The sequence below is a fragment of the Glycine max genome, chromosome 16 (genome assembly GCF_000004515.6).
Source record: "Glycine max cultivar Williams 82 chromosome 16, Glycine_max_v4.0, whole genome shotgun sequence".
Classification (NCBI taxonomy): domain Eukaryota; kingdom Viridiplantae; phylum Streptophyta; class Magnoliopsida; order Fabales; family Fabaceae; genus Glycine; species Glycine max.
Window position 1 is genome coordinate 37,208,601 of NC_038252.2, and position 15,790 is coordinate 37,224,390.

The 15,790-nt window shown below is 34.7% G+C and overlaps 2 protein-coding genes across 6 annotated transcripts; both read right to left on the reverse strand.

Moving 5' to 3' along the window:
* Positions 1-271: 271 nt before the first annotated feature.
* LOC100814429 (uncharacterized) lies at positions 272-4,636 on the reverse strand. 4 transcript variants are annotated; one of them, XM_006599613.4, is made up of 5 exons: positions 4,225-4,636; positions 2,243-3,203; positions 1,886-2,052; positions 1,333-1,582; positions 272-724 (listed from the first exon to the last, which is right to left on the reverse strand). In XM_006599613.4, the coding sequence occupies exons 1-4, from the start codon at positions 4,410-4,412 to the stop codon at positions 1,375-1,377; spliced, it is 1,524 nt and encodes a 507-aa protein (XP_006599676.1). In that variant the 5' UTR covers positions 4,413-4,636; the 3' UTR covers positions 272-724; positions 1,333-1,374. The 4 variants fall into 4 exon arrangements, with proteins under 4 accessions (XP_006599676.1, XP_006599677.1, XP_003549166.1 ...); XM_006599614.3 differs by having other exon boundaries at positions 272-798; XM_003549118.4 differs by having other exon boundaries at positions 272-823.
* A 4,355-nt stretch (positions 4,637-8,991) lies between these two features.
* On the reverse strand, positions 8,992-15,790 carry LOC100809057 (uncharacterized). Of its 2 annotated transcripts, none has more exons than XM_003548235.5 (13): positions 15,516-15,790; positions 14,653-14,704; positions 13,884-14,159; positions 13,721-13,795; positions 13,576-13,634; positions 13,298-13,436; positions 13,041-13,137; positions 12,866-12,932; positions 12,335-12,433; positions 11,953-12,042; positions 11,012-11,166; positions 9,653-9,754; positions 8,992-9,528 (listed from the first exon to the last, which is right to left on the reverse strand). In XM_003548235.5, the coding sequence occupies exons 3-13, from the start codon at positions 14,128-14,130 to the stop codon at positions 9,381-9,383; spliced, it is 1,278 nt and encodes a 425-aa protein (XP_003548283.1). In that variant the 5' UTR covers positions 14,131-14,159; positions 14,653-14,704; positions 15,516-15,790; the 3' UTR covers positions 8,992-9,380. The 2 variants fall into 2 exon arrangements, with proteins under 2 accessions (XP_003548283.1, XP_014624114.1); XM_014768628.3 differs by having other exon boundaries at positions 13,884-14,149; positions 15,516-15,778.

The window sequence follows — 15,790 nt, forward strand, 5'->3', positions numbered from 1 at the left end:
CAGTCGATCTGCTTACGAGAGTTGGGCTCAATTTGTTTGTTTAATAAAAAAAAGTACATTTTTAATTAATCTCTTTTAAGATAAGTAAGTTCTCTAAAAGAATGCTGAAACACCTAAATAAGCGATTTTGGTACCTCCCTATAAAAGTAGAAAAGAATGAACTTTAACAAGTGCACCTATGCCATTCATAAAGTTAAGGCTTCCCTAGTGAAACGCAGTCTTCCGAGCCTCAACAAAATAAAAAGGAGCTCTCATCAATATTAATATCATGTTTTCATAAATATCATGTTTTCATAAATGAGGAAGGTAACCTCACCAAAGTATCTTTTGTGAGATCACTCAGTCTACCTCCCAAAAAATTATTTCCACACTTGACAAGTCAATTAAAGAATCTGTACTTAGAGCAGGGACATTACATTATTGTCACTTGAACAAAAACACAAAGGGTGTAACCATCACAAAAGATGAGATAGTAAGAGCACTCTCTGTATTCATGGCAGATCATCAGAGACTTCGGATCCACGCTGTAAAGGTGGAAGCACCACTGCCGCCAAAGATTATCAATGGTAGCTCCAGGTTCCTCGAGATCAGAAAAGGGTAGTGCAGGTGCAGTACCATCCTCCATTACTACATGTTATGCTAGCAATACACTCAACACCCCCAAGAAGGCTGCATTTGCAAGCGCCATGTGTTGAACACTCAGCCCAATTATTTAATTGACAGCCTGAGGATAAGTGATTTGAGAGGAGGAATTCTATTACACTTGGTTGCATCCTGGATTATATATGAAGAGTCCATCTAGCAAGTAACATTGACACTGACACTGATAAAACTAAGGTAAAAAGATATAATGATTGAAGCAACAAATAAAAAAAGTTGTAGCCCATATGATTTGAATCTTCCACATAGCATACATTATCAGATCGATCATCATTCCGATAAATATCATAGTGGCCAGATTATGAATTATGAAAAAGTTCAGAATATGCAAACCGAACACAGTGACACTCAAGTGAAGTAGCTCATTGATGACACAAACTTCTATATATGGTAATGTAACCATTAACAAGTTAACAATTTAATATTTCCATCTAGCATTGGAGTATAATACTTTAATAAATACTAATCAGAAAGAGAGAAACATCATCTAATACAAGGACCCTTGTACATAATCAGAAACATGCACTTACTCTATTGACTACCGGGAATAGTATTCATCTTTTACAAATTACTACCATTAACCTTTATTCAACAAAGCAGACACTCAACAGCCACCAAGCAGATTTGCTTATTTTTTTATGCAATAGATTTTTTATGACTACATTCTAGTACCTGATTTTGAATGCCTCAACTTGTTTTCATGAATGTATGTAACTAATCACCAGTTAAGGCCCTTGGTCTATGTTCGATGGTAGAAAGGGACATTCCCGTCTGTGAAACAGCTCTAACAAATGCCATATTTGCCGTTAAAGTTGGGGCATGCCAATGGTCACCAGTGCCAAAGACAACCTTGTTTTTCAATGCCAGCTTCCTAGTTGATGGGAGGCCCATCATGCGTTCTGAGGGAGTATCAGGAACAACCCTGTGATGTACTCCAGCTTGTCAGTGCAAAATGTTGCAAATAGTACTTTAGGCATTGGCAACACAACAAAAAATAGCGTCAACAAAGACACTTGATTCAAGTGTGAACTATATAAATACAAGATTAGGTAAAAGAAATCATGAAATGCAACTGCATATGTTTAGTGAAACATTCTCCAATTAATTTCCTAAAATTGATTATTTAGCATAGTTAACAAACTAGCAATATCAAAATAATTTTCTTTTGCAATTTTTCTTTCGTTCTTTCTATTTTTTTTGGCAGATAAACATAGATTTAACTCACCTGAGACAATTTATTAACCAGTCAGCTCTCAGTTTCTCATTGGGCCCTCCACACATTGATACTAACTCCTTAAATTCCGTAAGAACACTCTCACAAATTAGGCCATTCTTCCCACGTAGGATTCTATCAAATTCCATATGGATTGGGTTTTGAATTTCAGACGTTATCTACCAAAAATAGAGGAAAGCTTCAATCAGTTTGGTTGATGCTGATAACAATCAGAATAATTTATGAAAACTACATAAAATTATTGTTGTTCTTGTTCATCAAATGTTTTACCACCAAATGAGTGTTCGCATGCAAAAGGTTAGACACACAAAACAAGGGGCAAAAGTCCGAATAAGAGAACTTACTTACTTGACCAATCACAAAATCGTAGTTTCCCTTAAACCGCTGCCTCATTCCACTCTCTGGAGTGGCCAAAAGTTTCTCTGTTCCACCATTACTAATTCCTGATACAAGAGCTATCAAAGCTGTTGTATCAAAATTTACCAGATCAGTCTCACCTAAAAGATTCCCAGGATTAGAAGATTCACAAGCTTTACTCTCCATTGAACTTAGTTTCATTCCCATAAGAATGGAACAGAACATAACCCCCAAGTTTATTCTGACATTCTCTTCAGTAGGCTGTGCTTGAGTTTCGGCCTCATCTACTGAAAGCTCAAGATGAAAGGAGTCCCCACTTCTAGCATTTTCGTCCACTAGTTGCGGCTGAGTTTCAGCTTTTCCTACTGAAGGCTCTAGTTGGGAAGAGTCCACAGTTGAACCTTGAACACTACATCCAGACTTTGTACCCTCAACATCCTTGCCATCAGCGGGGTTGATTTCAAGAACACATGCATTTCTGTAAGATCTTGCAATAACATTTATCCAGTCACCTTCAGTTTCTTCCAACATGTCAGAACTGAAAACAGAGAAATCCAACCAAATTTCAGATCCCCCAAACTCATCTCGAAGTTTATTGTAAATCTGGGTTGGAAGCCCATTGGCAAAGAAAAGAATAACTGAGGAAGGTCTTAATGTTAAGTTAGACTGGGCAGCAGCAAGGACTTCTTCAATACGTAGCTTTAAACCCTTACTTTTATGGCATCGATCCCAAGAAATGTACTCTGGATTTCTGTCAGATACTATAATCCAGACAGGCTTCTTGTTGAGGGTACAAACCACATCAACATGGATGTTATTAAGAGGAGAATGGCGCCTCTCCTCACTGCTAACTGAAGGTGAGAGAGGGATTGGCTTGCAAACTCGAGAAACTCCAGTTACGAAGGGTTGCTGGAGAATATGTACAACTGTTTCGAGGTGCCCGATGTTGACACTGGTATGTTCATCATACAGATAACAGATGCTTAATTGCTTGTAAATTGTAAGTAATGTAGAAAGCATCAATAGCTACATCTAATTAATAGTACTCGTATTAAAGATGAAAACATAGCCCAAACACAATAAGATATGCATGTTTGCTCTTCTCTTTTTAGATTAAATTCTTAAAAATAAATGCAATAAACAAAATAAAAGTTACCACATCAAAGTCAAGTCAGAATAAATTCTTCCAGTCATAGACAATGTAATAGGTACTACTGGTAAGTGTTGCATGAAGAATGCTAGGATGCACTCTTTCCAACACACTATTATTAGATAAATTTCATGAGAGTTCTATAGAATAACATGACTCAAATCTCTTTTTTTGCAGGGACCATAAAAAGTTCAACAAAATAAAATATTGTGCCGGAAAAGCATTTCTTAATGCTACATTAGACATTACAGAATGAGCCACAAAGATTGCTTCTAGGACTCCACTATTCAAAATAACAATGCATGACATTCTAAACGGATGATCTTAGCAAGAGCCAAAATTTTTAAAATCAAGGCCTAATTGCAGCTGGAATGTTCAAGGTTTTTGGGGTCTCTGATACACATCACAATCACAAGTGTGGCTACATCCGCCACTTTTGTCCACTGTCCAATGTTAAGATTTTTTAAGAGCAGAAACATTGACCGCAATTTAAGTTTAAAATTGTTGTTAAGTAACATAAGATGTTCACAGTTCACCTTAAAAGGAGAAAAATGCAATTTTATTAAAAATAATTATCGGGTCCTATAATTAATCATGATAAGTCCATCCTCAATAAAAATAAAAATAAAAAACTGTGTCTTTCTGTCTCCAATATAACTACGATTATATCATGTTACTCAACATCATCAGAGGATCCAAATACATTAACTAGGTCATAGTTAACAATATATGACAACTCAAAAGAGTGACACATAACAGGAATACCCACCAATCAAAACATGATTATAAACACAAACATGTCACAAATTTGAACAAGAGTGACCTGAGGGGCACGGAAGAAGAAGAGGGGCGAGAGAGGAAAGCGAGCTCGGCACGTGCCAACTTGAGGAGGGTTCGCCTGCACGAGACAGTGATGTTGGTGGAACAAGGTAAACTGTTAATGGCATCAATGACGCACTTGCACCTCTGCTTCGCCAATTCCACTTGTGCAACCCTCTGTTCCTCCTCCATTCTGTTTTGCTTCCAAGGAATCCACTTTTGTTCTTTAATTGCAAACCTATTTCCTCTAATTTCCCATTTCTTATTCCGTTTTGGAGATTCTTCGTGATTCGATTATGTTCCCCTTTTAAAACCCTAGTGATAATTCAATGTTTAACCTTTCCTTTTTTTTGTTATTTCAACTTCTTTTATGACCTCTGTAAAAAAAAAGACTTCTTTTATGACCAATTTTTCCCCCTATTGTTATTACATGATCTTCAAAAATCTTTGATTCGGTATAGTTTAAATATCAAGGACTGAAATAACAATATAAGGATTTATTTTATTTATATATATATATATATATATATTAATAATTAATGTGAGAATTTCAGGGATTCAAAATTTAAAATGGAAGTTTGCCCTAATGTAGGAGTAATACTAAAAACTTATCCATCCCTGCATACAAAAACAGTCACCGTGGCAGTCAAAATTTCTCTTATGAAACCAATTATCCTTTAATACAACCATAGACACAATTCCTTAACCCTATCTCAAATAAATTATTAAATGTTAATTTTCTAATTTAACCGTTGATTTCCTAGTCAATAACTAAAATTGCTGACTTTTGAGGAGCCAGACTCGAAACTAAAGTAACCAAAATATTAGCAACTACTTTTAGAAATTTTACATCTTAGTGTGAAGGAATTCAAATACTACAAAAAAATAAATAAATAAACTCTGTTGGAAAAAAGTCCTTATTCTGTATGACATTGACAAAAAGGAACAACTACAAGCAACTGCTGGAGGACTTGATTTGTTTGGCCCTGACAGCATCATCATTATAACAACTAGGGATGAGCAATTGTTAGATATTCAGTGTTGAAAAACAATATAAGGTTGATGTTCTGAATGCTACTGAAGCTCTTAAATTGTTTCGGAGGAATGCTGTAAGAAACAAAGAAGTTGATCCGAGTTGCACTGAAATCATAAGGCGTGCAATATCCTATGCTGGTGGCCTTCCACTGGCTTTGGCTTTGGAAACAATAGGGTCAAACTTGTTAGGTAAAACATTGGATGAATAGACATCTGCATTAGATGCATATGAAAAAATTCCAAATATATCTATTCAGGAAATTCTTACAGTGAGCTATGATGGCTTTGAAATTTTTCTTGACATAGTTTGCTTCTTCAAAGGGTGCATGCAGTTTGAGAAAAGTTACAAATATGTCAAATGCTTGTGGTTTTCATGCAGAATATGGTATTAGTGTTCTGCCAAATAAATCACTCGATAACATTTTGATGTCTAGTGAATACAATGATGAGATTGTGGCAATGCATGACTTGATTCAATGTATGGGACAAGAAATAGTTAGACAGCTATCAATTTTACCTGAAAAACGCAATAGGTTGTGGTTTTATCAGGACATTATTTGCGTTTTGGAGAAAAACAAGGTATGAAAGAAGCATCTACCTAGTGTTTTTCCACTTTTTTCTTCACATAATTAGTTATTCTTTACTATATTTCATGGTTCTTAGTCCTTACTAATAAGATTAAGAACCAACACAATAATTTATAATCTGAGAGTTTCTCTTTATTCTTATTTCAATTTCACGACATCATTTTTATACATTATTTTTCCATTTTGCTTTTGTTTTAAAAGGAAAATGATGAAATTCAAGCCATGTTGTTGGATATGCCCAATGATGAAGAAGTTCAATGGAATGGGGAGGTGTTTGGAACATTGAAAAACCTCAGGATGCTTATAAAAAAGAATGGTTCCTTTCTCCGAAGCCCCAAACATTTTCCGAAGAGTTTGAGAGTTTAGGAATGGTTGGGATATTCTTCAGCTTCTTTACCATCTAATGTTGCTTCAAAGAATCTTGTCATTCTCAATTTGTCTTACAGAGTTGCTTTCATTGGGACCAACCACTTCAGGCATCTGTAGTTATTAATGTTGTAACTTGCAAATTATTTTGACAAACATATATATTACACTTAACTCTTATAACTAATAATTTAGACTTTATTTTGCAAAAGTCAAAGGTCTTGAGTCAGTTGATCACTTGATCTTCACAGGTTGTAAGAACATAAGGAAAATACCGGATGTGTCTGGTTCCCCAAATTTGACAGAATAGTTTGTTGATGATTGCATAAATTTGATTAAGATCAATGATTGTGTTGGATTACTTGATAAGCTGCGAAGTTTAGTGCTAAAGGATGTAACAAGCTGAGGTTTGTTCCACGTTACATAAAGTTGGAATATCTGGAATATCTTTGCCTTGGGGACTGCAGCAGTCTTGTCATTTTCCCAGAATTATTAGGACCAATGGAAAAACTAAAATTTGTTGGCTTGGAAGGAACTGCCACAGAAAACTTGCCACTTTCACTGCAAAATCTTGAAGTCCTTCAGAGGTTATATCTTAACAGATGCAAAATGCTTGAAAATAATGCGCTATCCAATATCATTCAAATGTTGTCAAACTTCTTTCCCTTTCTGAAGACAGTGAGATTACAAGACTCAAATTTGACAATCCTTTCAGCATGCATTGAAGAATGTCGCTTCTTAGAATTACTAGACTTATGTTACTGCAAGAAACTTCGAGAAATTATAGGGCTTCCACCAAGAATAGGCGATTTCTTGGCGTATAACTGCAAGTTACCAGAAGCTCACTCTTCAACTTTAAACAATTTACTGAGGAAGGTTGGTTTCTGTTTTATTATTGTATCAGTTATTGGTTAAGTTGTTTGTCAACCTCACCGTGTTTTTAATGGCTTGACTTGTTTCACAGGCAATTGAGTATACTACAAGAAAATTCTATGTTTTGCCAGGAGAAAGGATCCCAGAGTGGTTTAACAACTCTAGCGAGGGAAGCTCTCTATGTTTTTGGTTTCTAAAGGAATTCCCCTCTACCACTGTGTGGTCTATTTTAGGAGATGGGGAGAATATGGAGCGTCCTTTCTTCTTGAACTTAAATTTTTTGTTAAAATCAATGATATTGAAATACCTTTTCTGTTTGATTTCAATTACAACTTGGATACTGACCATATGTTTATGTTCAATAACTTTGCATATCCAATGAAATTGGATTATGGAAGACAAGTTTCAGAAAATGAGTGGAGTTATGGGGAGGTTGTATTTTTTATACCACCCTATTCAGGTAGTTCAGGATCAATCAAATGGACTCGAGTTTATGTAAACCTAACATTTACTACATTGGAGAATATTCGATTGTCAAATCCTCATCCTCCCAAAACCACTCATCTTGGCAACTCTGATATGAGAAATCAGCATGATATACAACAAGCTTCATTCAACCCTGTAGTGTCAATGGACACTAGCATGTAAAGCAAAGAGGCTTCGCTTTCGCTTAGCACCAGATATTGGCGTTGCCCTTTCATGTATACAAAGTGGAAACAACCTTTGGATAAAGTTTTGAGCGTTCCATTGGGACAAATTGACAACCCCAAATGCAATATTGCATTTAGATGACTTCTCTCCTTCTGCTCTGCTTGTTTGCTCTGTTCACTTCTACTTCTATCGTATGGTTGTGATTCTTGACTTGCCTCTATCAATATTATACTCATGTCACACTGAAATAGAGGAAATTCAATTCCCAAATCCTTGTCCTCTCAGAACTATGAGCAGTTACTCCAACCACAGCACTTGTTAAGCAATTCAGGTTCATTGAAACCAGCAAAGAAATTTGACGGCTCCAGTGACTTTTATTTTGTCGGCAAATATTATTTTGTTAGAATGTTAGTTCTATTCTATCAGCAGAAGGGATCGAACCCAGCTTGTTTTCTCTTTTCAGTTTTACCATTCTACATTCTATCAATAATAATATTATTTCATATCGTTTTTTTATCAAAAAAAGTTAGTTGTTAATTATTAGTATTTTATTAGCAAATGGAATTGAACTCACAATTTTCTTCTCCCTTCCTTCTCCTTTTACCACTAAGCCAACCTTATAACTCTCTATTATTAGTCATTGTGTGATCTGATCTGGACCAGATGGAGCTACAGGATCATAAACTAAAGGATATGTGCAAAGAGAAAGAGAAAGGGAAGGGGAAGGACTATATTTTAAAAAAAGGGGGAAGGATCAATTTTAGTATTTTGAGTATTGCAATAAAAGGTGGGTGTATTCAGAAAAAAGTTATGTTGAAAAAAGAAAGGGCCTAGTATGATGGCTACTCATCGACCAGCCCAAATTGCTTTATAGTTCAAGAGCCATATATACTTGGGCTACTCATCGACCAGAAATCATTAGTTTTTTTAATGATCACTCATAAAAATGACTAATGATGGGGGGTTTTTAGACCTTTTAGACCCCAAGTATATGGCTCTTGAACTATAAAGCAATTTTCTTTTTACCTTTAAAGTCATCTGATTTCTTTTATTTTAAACTAACCCTCTATATTATTAGATTAACTTAACATTTTTTAATGGGTTGTTTTTTTACCTTCTCTTGCATGGCATCGATGACATTTTGCCACACCAATGACATCTTATGTGATTCCTAAAGGTTCGGTTTTTTAATCAACCTTGCTCTTAGGGTAGAAAAAAAATTCAATTTCTCTTGCACTAAATATAAATGATACTATAGCAAAGGAAATATAAATTCACTCTCCAATGCACAATTCATTTACACACGATCCTTACACAAAGTTAGTTTAAAAATGGATGATGGGCTGCCTTTACAATGAAATGAAATAGCAATTTTATATTGATATTATTCAGGTATTGGCAAGGAGACCCTTTCTTTTCCCCCAGAGGACAATTTACCTTGAACCTCTATTTGCTGAGCGTCTTTCAAATATTATAGGGAAAGGAGGAAATTAATATATGAAGTTAAAAAAAGTAAATGCAGAAGGTAGAAAAAAATCCAATAAACTAATTTGTTTTTTCTATTAACAACATTGGAAAAACACCCTTTGGCTGACATTTTTCAGGTAGATCTAAATTTCTTTGAGGTGTGCAAATTCATTGTATTTTATCACTTGTCACCCTTAAGATGGTTAGGATCAGTTTGTCCCACTTTTATGTTCTCTGTTCTCCAAGATGAGTCCACTTGAGGAAGTTGATATTCATCTGGTTTCAAGGCCAATGAAAAATCAGGCAATGTTGGTGCTGTCTCCATGATCCTGTAATAATAAAAAGAAAACACAAAATATGGTTTTGTTGGTCATCATACTACTTCTCACTAGCCAAGAATAATTAAGCAATTACAGTTAGTAACAAGTTACTCGTGCTCTTTGGAAAGTTTACCTTTCATAAGAGTACAAATCGCGGTTTATTCGCACCTTGCTTGAAGTATCCTTAGGAATTTTTTCAGAGAGATATTTCATGGTCCCCCAAGGTGGTGAATTTCTGCAACCAATGACTGCCAGTTAGATGGGCCATAAAACAGCACATTACCATCAATAGTATTATTCTTCTTGAAGAGAAATAGAAAATAAAATGATAAAGTATGTCAAAGCCATGGTCATGATAATTCTCAATGAACTAGGTTGAAGACATAAACCATAGCTGATAAATGTCCTTCACAAACAATAATAAAGGCCACAAGGAGAGTGGAAAGTATTTAAAAAACAAATAAAATTATCACTCAATCTCTCTTAAAATAAGAAAGAAAAAGGAAGAAAGTGGAAGTACATTAGGAAATGATGGATCATTAGATCATAGAGGCATATTATGTCACCACACCGCATGTTAGAATATGCTAAAACTATTAAATTTCAACGAAATAGTACTTCTTTAACAATAACAATAATTTACCATGCAGTTTATTAAAATAAAGACTTACACACGTTTTTAGTTCAAGTTCGACTGAATTTAGTTTCAATCTCCCTAAAAAAAATTGTTAGTTTTAATCCTTGCAAATTTGAAAATTTCTTAAAAGGGTCCATAACATAATCTAGTAGTGACATGACATGCATCTAAGCATGTTACGTCAGCCAACATGTTGGGGTGGCATGTGACATGGTATGCCATGTCACATCACCGGCAAATAGGAACCATTTTTTAATATTTTAAAATTTATAATCATCAAATCTAACAAGAAAATAATTAGAGGACTGAACACCAAATTTAATCATATTTAAAACATATTTTACCTAAAATAAGTATACCATAAGATATTGCTAAAATATTGTAAGTCTGTCGCCCATACATACATTAACACATTCTAATTGTGATCCTCAACAACCAAAGCGAGATTAGTGCATATTTACCAATTTTCACTTAAATTATCATTATAAGGGTACAAATTTCAGTGTAAGGAACAAATTCTCGAAGGTACAAAAAACTAGAAGAAAGCAAAGATCACACGGATGCTTCACACAAGGTTTTTCCAGGAATAGCCTCAAAAAACTAGAAACTTAACTCACATTTATCTGAATTTCAAGAAGATGGAATTATATTAATTAGAAAACATGAAACCAAACATCACACTACCAGTTCCAGCTCCAGCAGATAACCATAACTAATAATGGTATTATATTATTTAGAAAACATGTGCATTACATCTAACTGTTGGTTCAGCAAGTTCTTAAAGAAGGCTAAAATCCTGTTTTCTGAGAGCATATAACAACATAAAAGTGTGTAAAAAGGAAGACAAAGGATAACCTTGACAATGGAGATGCTGCGTTGAATGCCTCACACAACTTCTTACTTTCTTTGAAATACTCATCTGCTGCTTGCAAAGCAGCTACAGCCATCCCATGAGATTTTTCTGTATTTCCCTCATCAAGAATCAAACCATGATAATAATATGCTGCAGCCTAGTAAATCATTAGAACAAAAATATCACAACTTCATATCAGTTGCTTCAGCAGAATGCATCCAGTATACTCATTCCCAAACTAAATATGAATATGCTGAAAGCAGAAGAAAACATATATAGGCATATGTACCTATCACTCTTATGCCATCAAATACAATTATTACAACAACAAAATTAAGAAAAAACATCAAATTGCTTGAGCATTTACGACCACACCACAACTACTATGCAGATACCTTATCTCATATATCAAAATCATACTGTTCCTTTGGGACTCATCATGTATAATATGTATTCATAAAATGGCGCTGAAATATATAATGAAATAATTCTTAGGGACTGGCAAAATATTTATCAGATTACCTATAATGTAAGATGCAACAACATGATACAATATCATGGATTCATGGTTCAAGAATATCAAAGCCATTTGGGTTTGGTTGATAGCAATAGTAAAAGCTTTAGTAGAAGATTTAATCATCCTCATCTATCTCAAAATTAGCAACAGCATTGAAAAAGTTTCATCAGACTACAGCCATTACCAAAAACACCTATCTGGTTTGAAAATTCAATCCCCTCGACTTCTTAATTTTGCACACAAACTTCATATTTAATATTGAAGTTGTAGAGGAAAATCAATTATTCGAACCAATTTATAGCTTCATCTCCATTATTTGCTAAAGGTAATCTATAAACCAGAAAATTGATCTCCATTCATACAACTATACAGTAAGAATAATAATTAAATATAAAGAAGCAAATAACTGGGGGAGGAAGGACTTACCTTTGCTTCAACATATTTCCATTTCACAAAAAGACAATGTTTTTCACCCCAACCATTTGCCAACGGAAGATTCATAATGTTATCTTGAGCCTGTAAATAAACAATGTAGTCAACTCAATGTATGCTGATCAAATGCACCCATGTTAAATTACTAATGCACATACAAGTTCACACACACACATAAGCAGAGCATATAGAATAGAGACAAAGATTTGTCATAGGAAAAAACTGTTATCAATACAATACAGATCCCAAGAGAAATGAGTTATCCTGTAAGAAATGTTAAATACAACCACAAATAAATAAATAAAAAGGAGAATTTCCCAGTGACATAAATAATAAAGCAGTCAAGTAGAGATACCAAACAAACAAGTTATCAGACCTGTTGCCAACATTTCACCATCTCACATGCAAGCCTACGCTTCACAGCAAGAGTGGCTTTGGTACTATCAATTGCCATTCCAAGTTGTATATCTATAGCCTGATAATAGGAAAAAAAATAGGGAAGAAATAAGCATATACATCCAAAATAAATTTGACAGAGAGGAAAGGTATCGATATATTGAATATTTTCCTTCTCCAAGCTTCCATTCAATATTGGTACCACCATGCACTGAACTTTTCTCCCAGGAAGATTCAACATATAAATATATTCCATCACACAAATTCTTAAAGGGACACAACAAATTAGACCCAACATCTCAACTAATATTACATTACTTGAAATAAAATCCATAGGAATTTACATATGATGGGTTGAAAAAAAGGAACACAAGCATCAGATAAGCTCCCCTTTTTTAAACCTTTCATAGCTTTGACTTCCCCCTCAATGGAATGAATAAATACATTGTAAATACCACAATAACTAATGTAATATTTTTGCCCTTATCAATCCAGTCCTTTCTTTTAATACCTGTCCTAATGCTTGTAGACAGAGTGCTCGAAGAACTCCCTCTGCTAGGTCTACAGGTAAATTTCTCCTAAGATCACAACCAAAGGAACAAACATCAAAAGAATGAAGACATCCACTTAGAGTACACAAATAAGAGCAACATTCAATTCATTGCATATATTAGATATGTACAAACCTGAGTTCCACAGGCAACTGTGGAAGAACATGTTTGACTGCACAATCCAAATACCCAGCAGCCTTTAGAAAGATATCAACAGAGGCTCGTCTGCTTTCTGTTAGTAGATATCAAAAGTATTAACTTCACATATCAAATGTTCTTGAAGTCTAAACTAATCTGTTCCAATGTTTTTTTTCAGTTTGATATATTAAGCAATAAGAGATTCAGGGATGGGACAACAAATTTGTTGACAAATACCAAAATTTTATACCAACCTTCTGATACTTTTGGCAGATGACCATTAGAGGATGATGATCTTGGAAACAGTAACAAGTTAGCCTGTGATAGTGATAGCATTGCCATCAAATGCAAAACTGACAACACCTCATACCAAGCATTAGACATGGTTGTTTCCTGTGAAGAGTGCCAATAACAGCATACAATAAAGCATGGAAGTAGTGGGAACAAATTAATCAGCATTCTTCAATATAGAAAGTAACTTCCACGTCAAATTCAGAAACATGTATGGACTTTAAATAGAAAACCTGATTACCTCTTTGTCATCCTCTTGATTCACCCAAGTAAATTGTACTTTATACTGTAAATGGCTTCCTGCACCATAAACACAAGCAATAATATTTGATACTTGTCTTGCAGATAGCATACATCATATACAAATGAACTAACACAAGCTTTACCATTCTTAACTAATCCCAGAACAACAGGCAAGTAATCCTCAAGAGCCTGCAGAAGGTCAGCCAGTGTTGAACCTCCTGCAGAAGAAATCAAACGATGCCGATGCATCAATAAATTAGAGTAACTTATTCATCATAAAATCATGTTGTTGTTGGTAAAACTAACCATGCTGAGTTTTTCTTTTTGTTCTTGTAATTGTAGGACCTTCTTGACCAGCCATTACAACTATACGCGTTCTAAGAGCAGACAGGCGTTCCACTATATTCTTGGACAAATAATCACCAAGTGATTGAGCAAAATCAACAGGTTTAGGAATCCTCAAACCAGGAACATATACTGAAAGTTCACCAATACTCCCTGGCCTCCTTCTATTTCCACCAGAGTCCTTCGGAGCTGACACCACACAGCCCATGTCTAAAGGCTCACTGTATCTGCTGAATGCTGGCACAGATAAGATAAAGAGAATCACCAAAAAAATCTCAATTTCAGTGAGTATCGTGAGTTTCTATTGTCTATGACATCAAGCAGTGCAAACTTAGAAATAAAGTGCTAGGGAGGGGATACATGCTGCCAATTACAAAAATGTTTATTCATTATATTAAAGTTCTAGAGAACACTTGCAAGGAAGCTGAGCGATTAGCACTAAAAAGGACATTACCCTGACTAATTAAATGGCAAGTTGCCAACCAACAAAAAAAGTGGTAGTAGGTTACTCACGAGCACCATTACATTTAAGATGTAATGGGACTGTCCACATTATTTTAAAATTGACAATATTTTATTCAGTAGCCTTATTTTTAAACATTTTTTTGGTTTTTTTTCAGCAGTATTAATGATTCCTTCTATGTTATCCACTTCCTAAATAAGCCAAAAAGCTCCATAATCTTAATCCTTAACTAAAAATAAGCACAAAAGATTAATCTAACCAACGAACCTTGTCCTTTGCCCTGGCCGTTGACTAGTCAAGTCAAAAGTTATGGTATTCTCTGCACAAAAAATTCACAGGTAGAGAGTTGAGTTTGAGAAAGAAATAGGGCTAAAAGTGACAGCATCACAAGAACAGCATGAGACATGACAAGTGGTGCCCGTGTCAACGCTTAACTGTGATAACTAGAGAAAAGGCCTCAAAAGGTTGCATCATGCTTACACGGTGACAACACTTAAAGGTAAAGTAGCATCAAGTAAAAGCTTTTATTGGATTCTACATTTCAAGAAGAAAACAGCTGAAACTCTTGTGAGTAAAGAGTCTCCAAAGAAAACCAAAAACAACTGAACAAGCAACAATTGCAGAAACAGAAAGGAATATTCGCATTCATTCATCATCATTTCATCTCTTCCTCGTTCCAACAAATCATGAAACAACGTGTCTGTTTACATCTTCAGAAATTTCAAAAAAAAAAAAAAAAGAGGCCAGAAATGTAGCATTGTTCCATAAATGGATAAGATAACTCAAAATTAAAAGTTCAAAACTTTCTGAAACTAATGAGAAAAATGTTCCATTTATTTGATGAAAAACCACACAATATCCAAAAACCAATTTCCAAATTTCAACCCAAATACCAAACTTGAACTGGGTTGGCCTGATTTTCCAAATTGAAATAATCTAAAATGATACCAACCCCCCTCCGCCCCAAAAATACATTTTTTAAGAACAATTTACAAAGTTGCAATCATTTTTTCTTCTCCTCACTCTTCCCAACCTTAAATTTATCACTTCCAACAAAAAAAAAAAAAAAAAAAGACAAACAGAATCAGCCACAAAACCAAACCCAGAATACATGCTAATTGGTCTTTTACCATTAACAGTACAGTGGTGGCAAATTGAGGAAGCTGAGGCAGTCAATTGAAAGCTCAAGAGTGCAATTCAATTCAACTCAAAAATCAAAGAAAGCAGAGATTTTGAAAGGTTCCCAGAAGCACAACCACCCTGAAGGTGAAGATGAAGATCGCACAACCAAAATCCAAGGGAATGGGACTCAAAAGCTTTTGCTTCAATGAGAACAACAGAGACAGATAGAGAGAACAAAAGTAGAAAAATGTATTTTGATTTTGATTTTAATAATTTAACAACA

What these genes read in the sequence shown, in the direction of transcription:
- LOC100814429 (XM_006599613.4), bottom strand. Translation starts at nt 4,412, where the DNA reads ATGGAGGAGGAACAGAGGGTTGCACAAGTGGAATTGGCGAAGCAGAGG. An exon ending in ACGATTTTGTGATTGGTCAA is followed by an intron (nt 2,053 to 2,242) that starts GTAAGTAAGTTC and finishes TATTTTTGGTAG; the next exon opens with ATAACGTCTGAAATTCAAAA. An exon ending in TGGTTAATAAATTGTCTCAG is followed by an intron (nt 1,583 to 1,885) that starts GTGAGTTAAATC and finishes AGTACATCACAG; the next exon opens with GGTTGTTCCTGATACTCCCT.
- LOC100809057 (XM_003548235.5), bottom strand. Translation starts at nt 14,130, where the DNA reads ATGGGCTGTGTGGTGTCAGCTCCGAAGGACTCTGGTGGAAATAGAAGG. An exon ending in TCTGGGATTAGTTAAGAATG is followed by an intron (nt 13,635 to 13,720) that starts GTAAAGCTTGTG and finishes TTTATGGTGCAG; the next exon opens with GAAGCCATTTACAGTATAAA. An exon ending in GATTTGTACTCTTATGAAAG is followed by an intron (nt 9,529 to 9,652) that starts GTAAACTTTCCA and finishes TTATTATTACAG; the next exon opens with GATCATGGAGACAGCACCAA.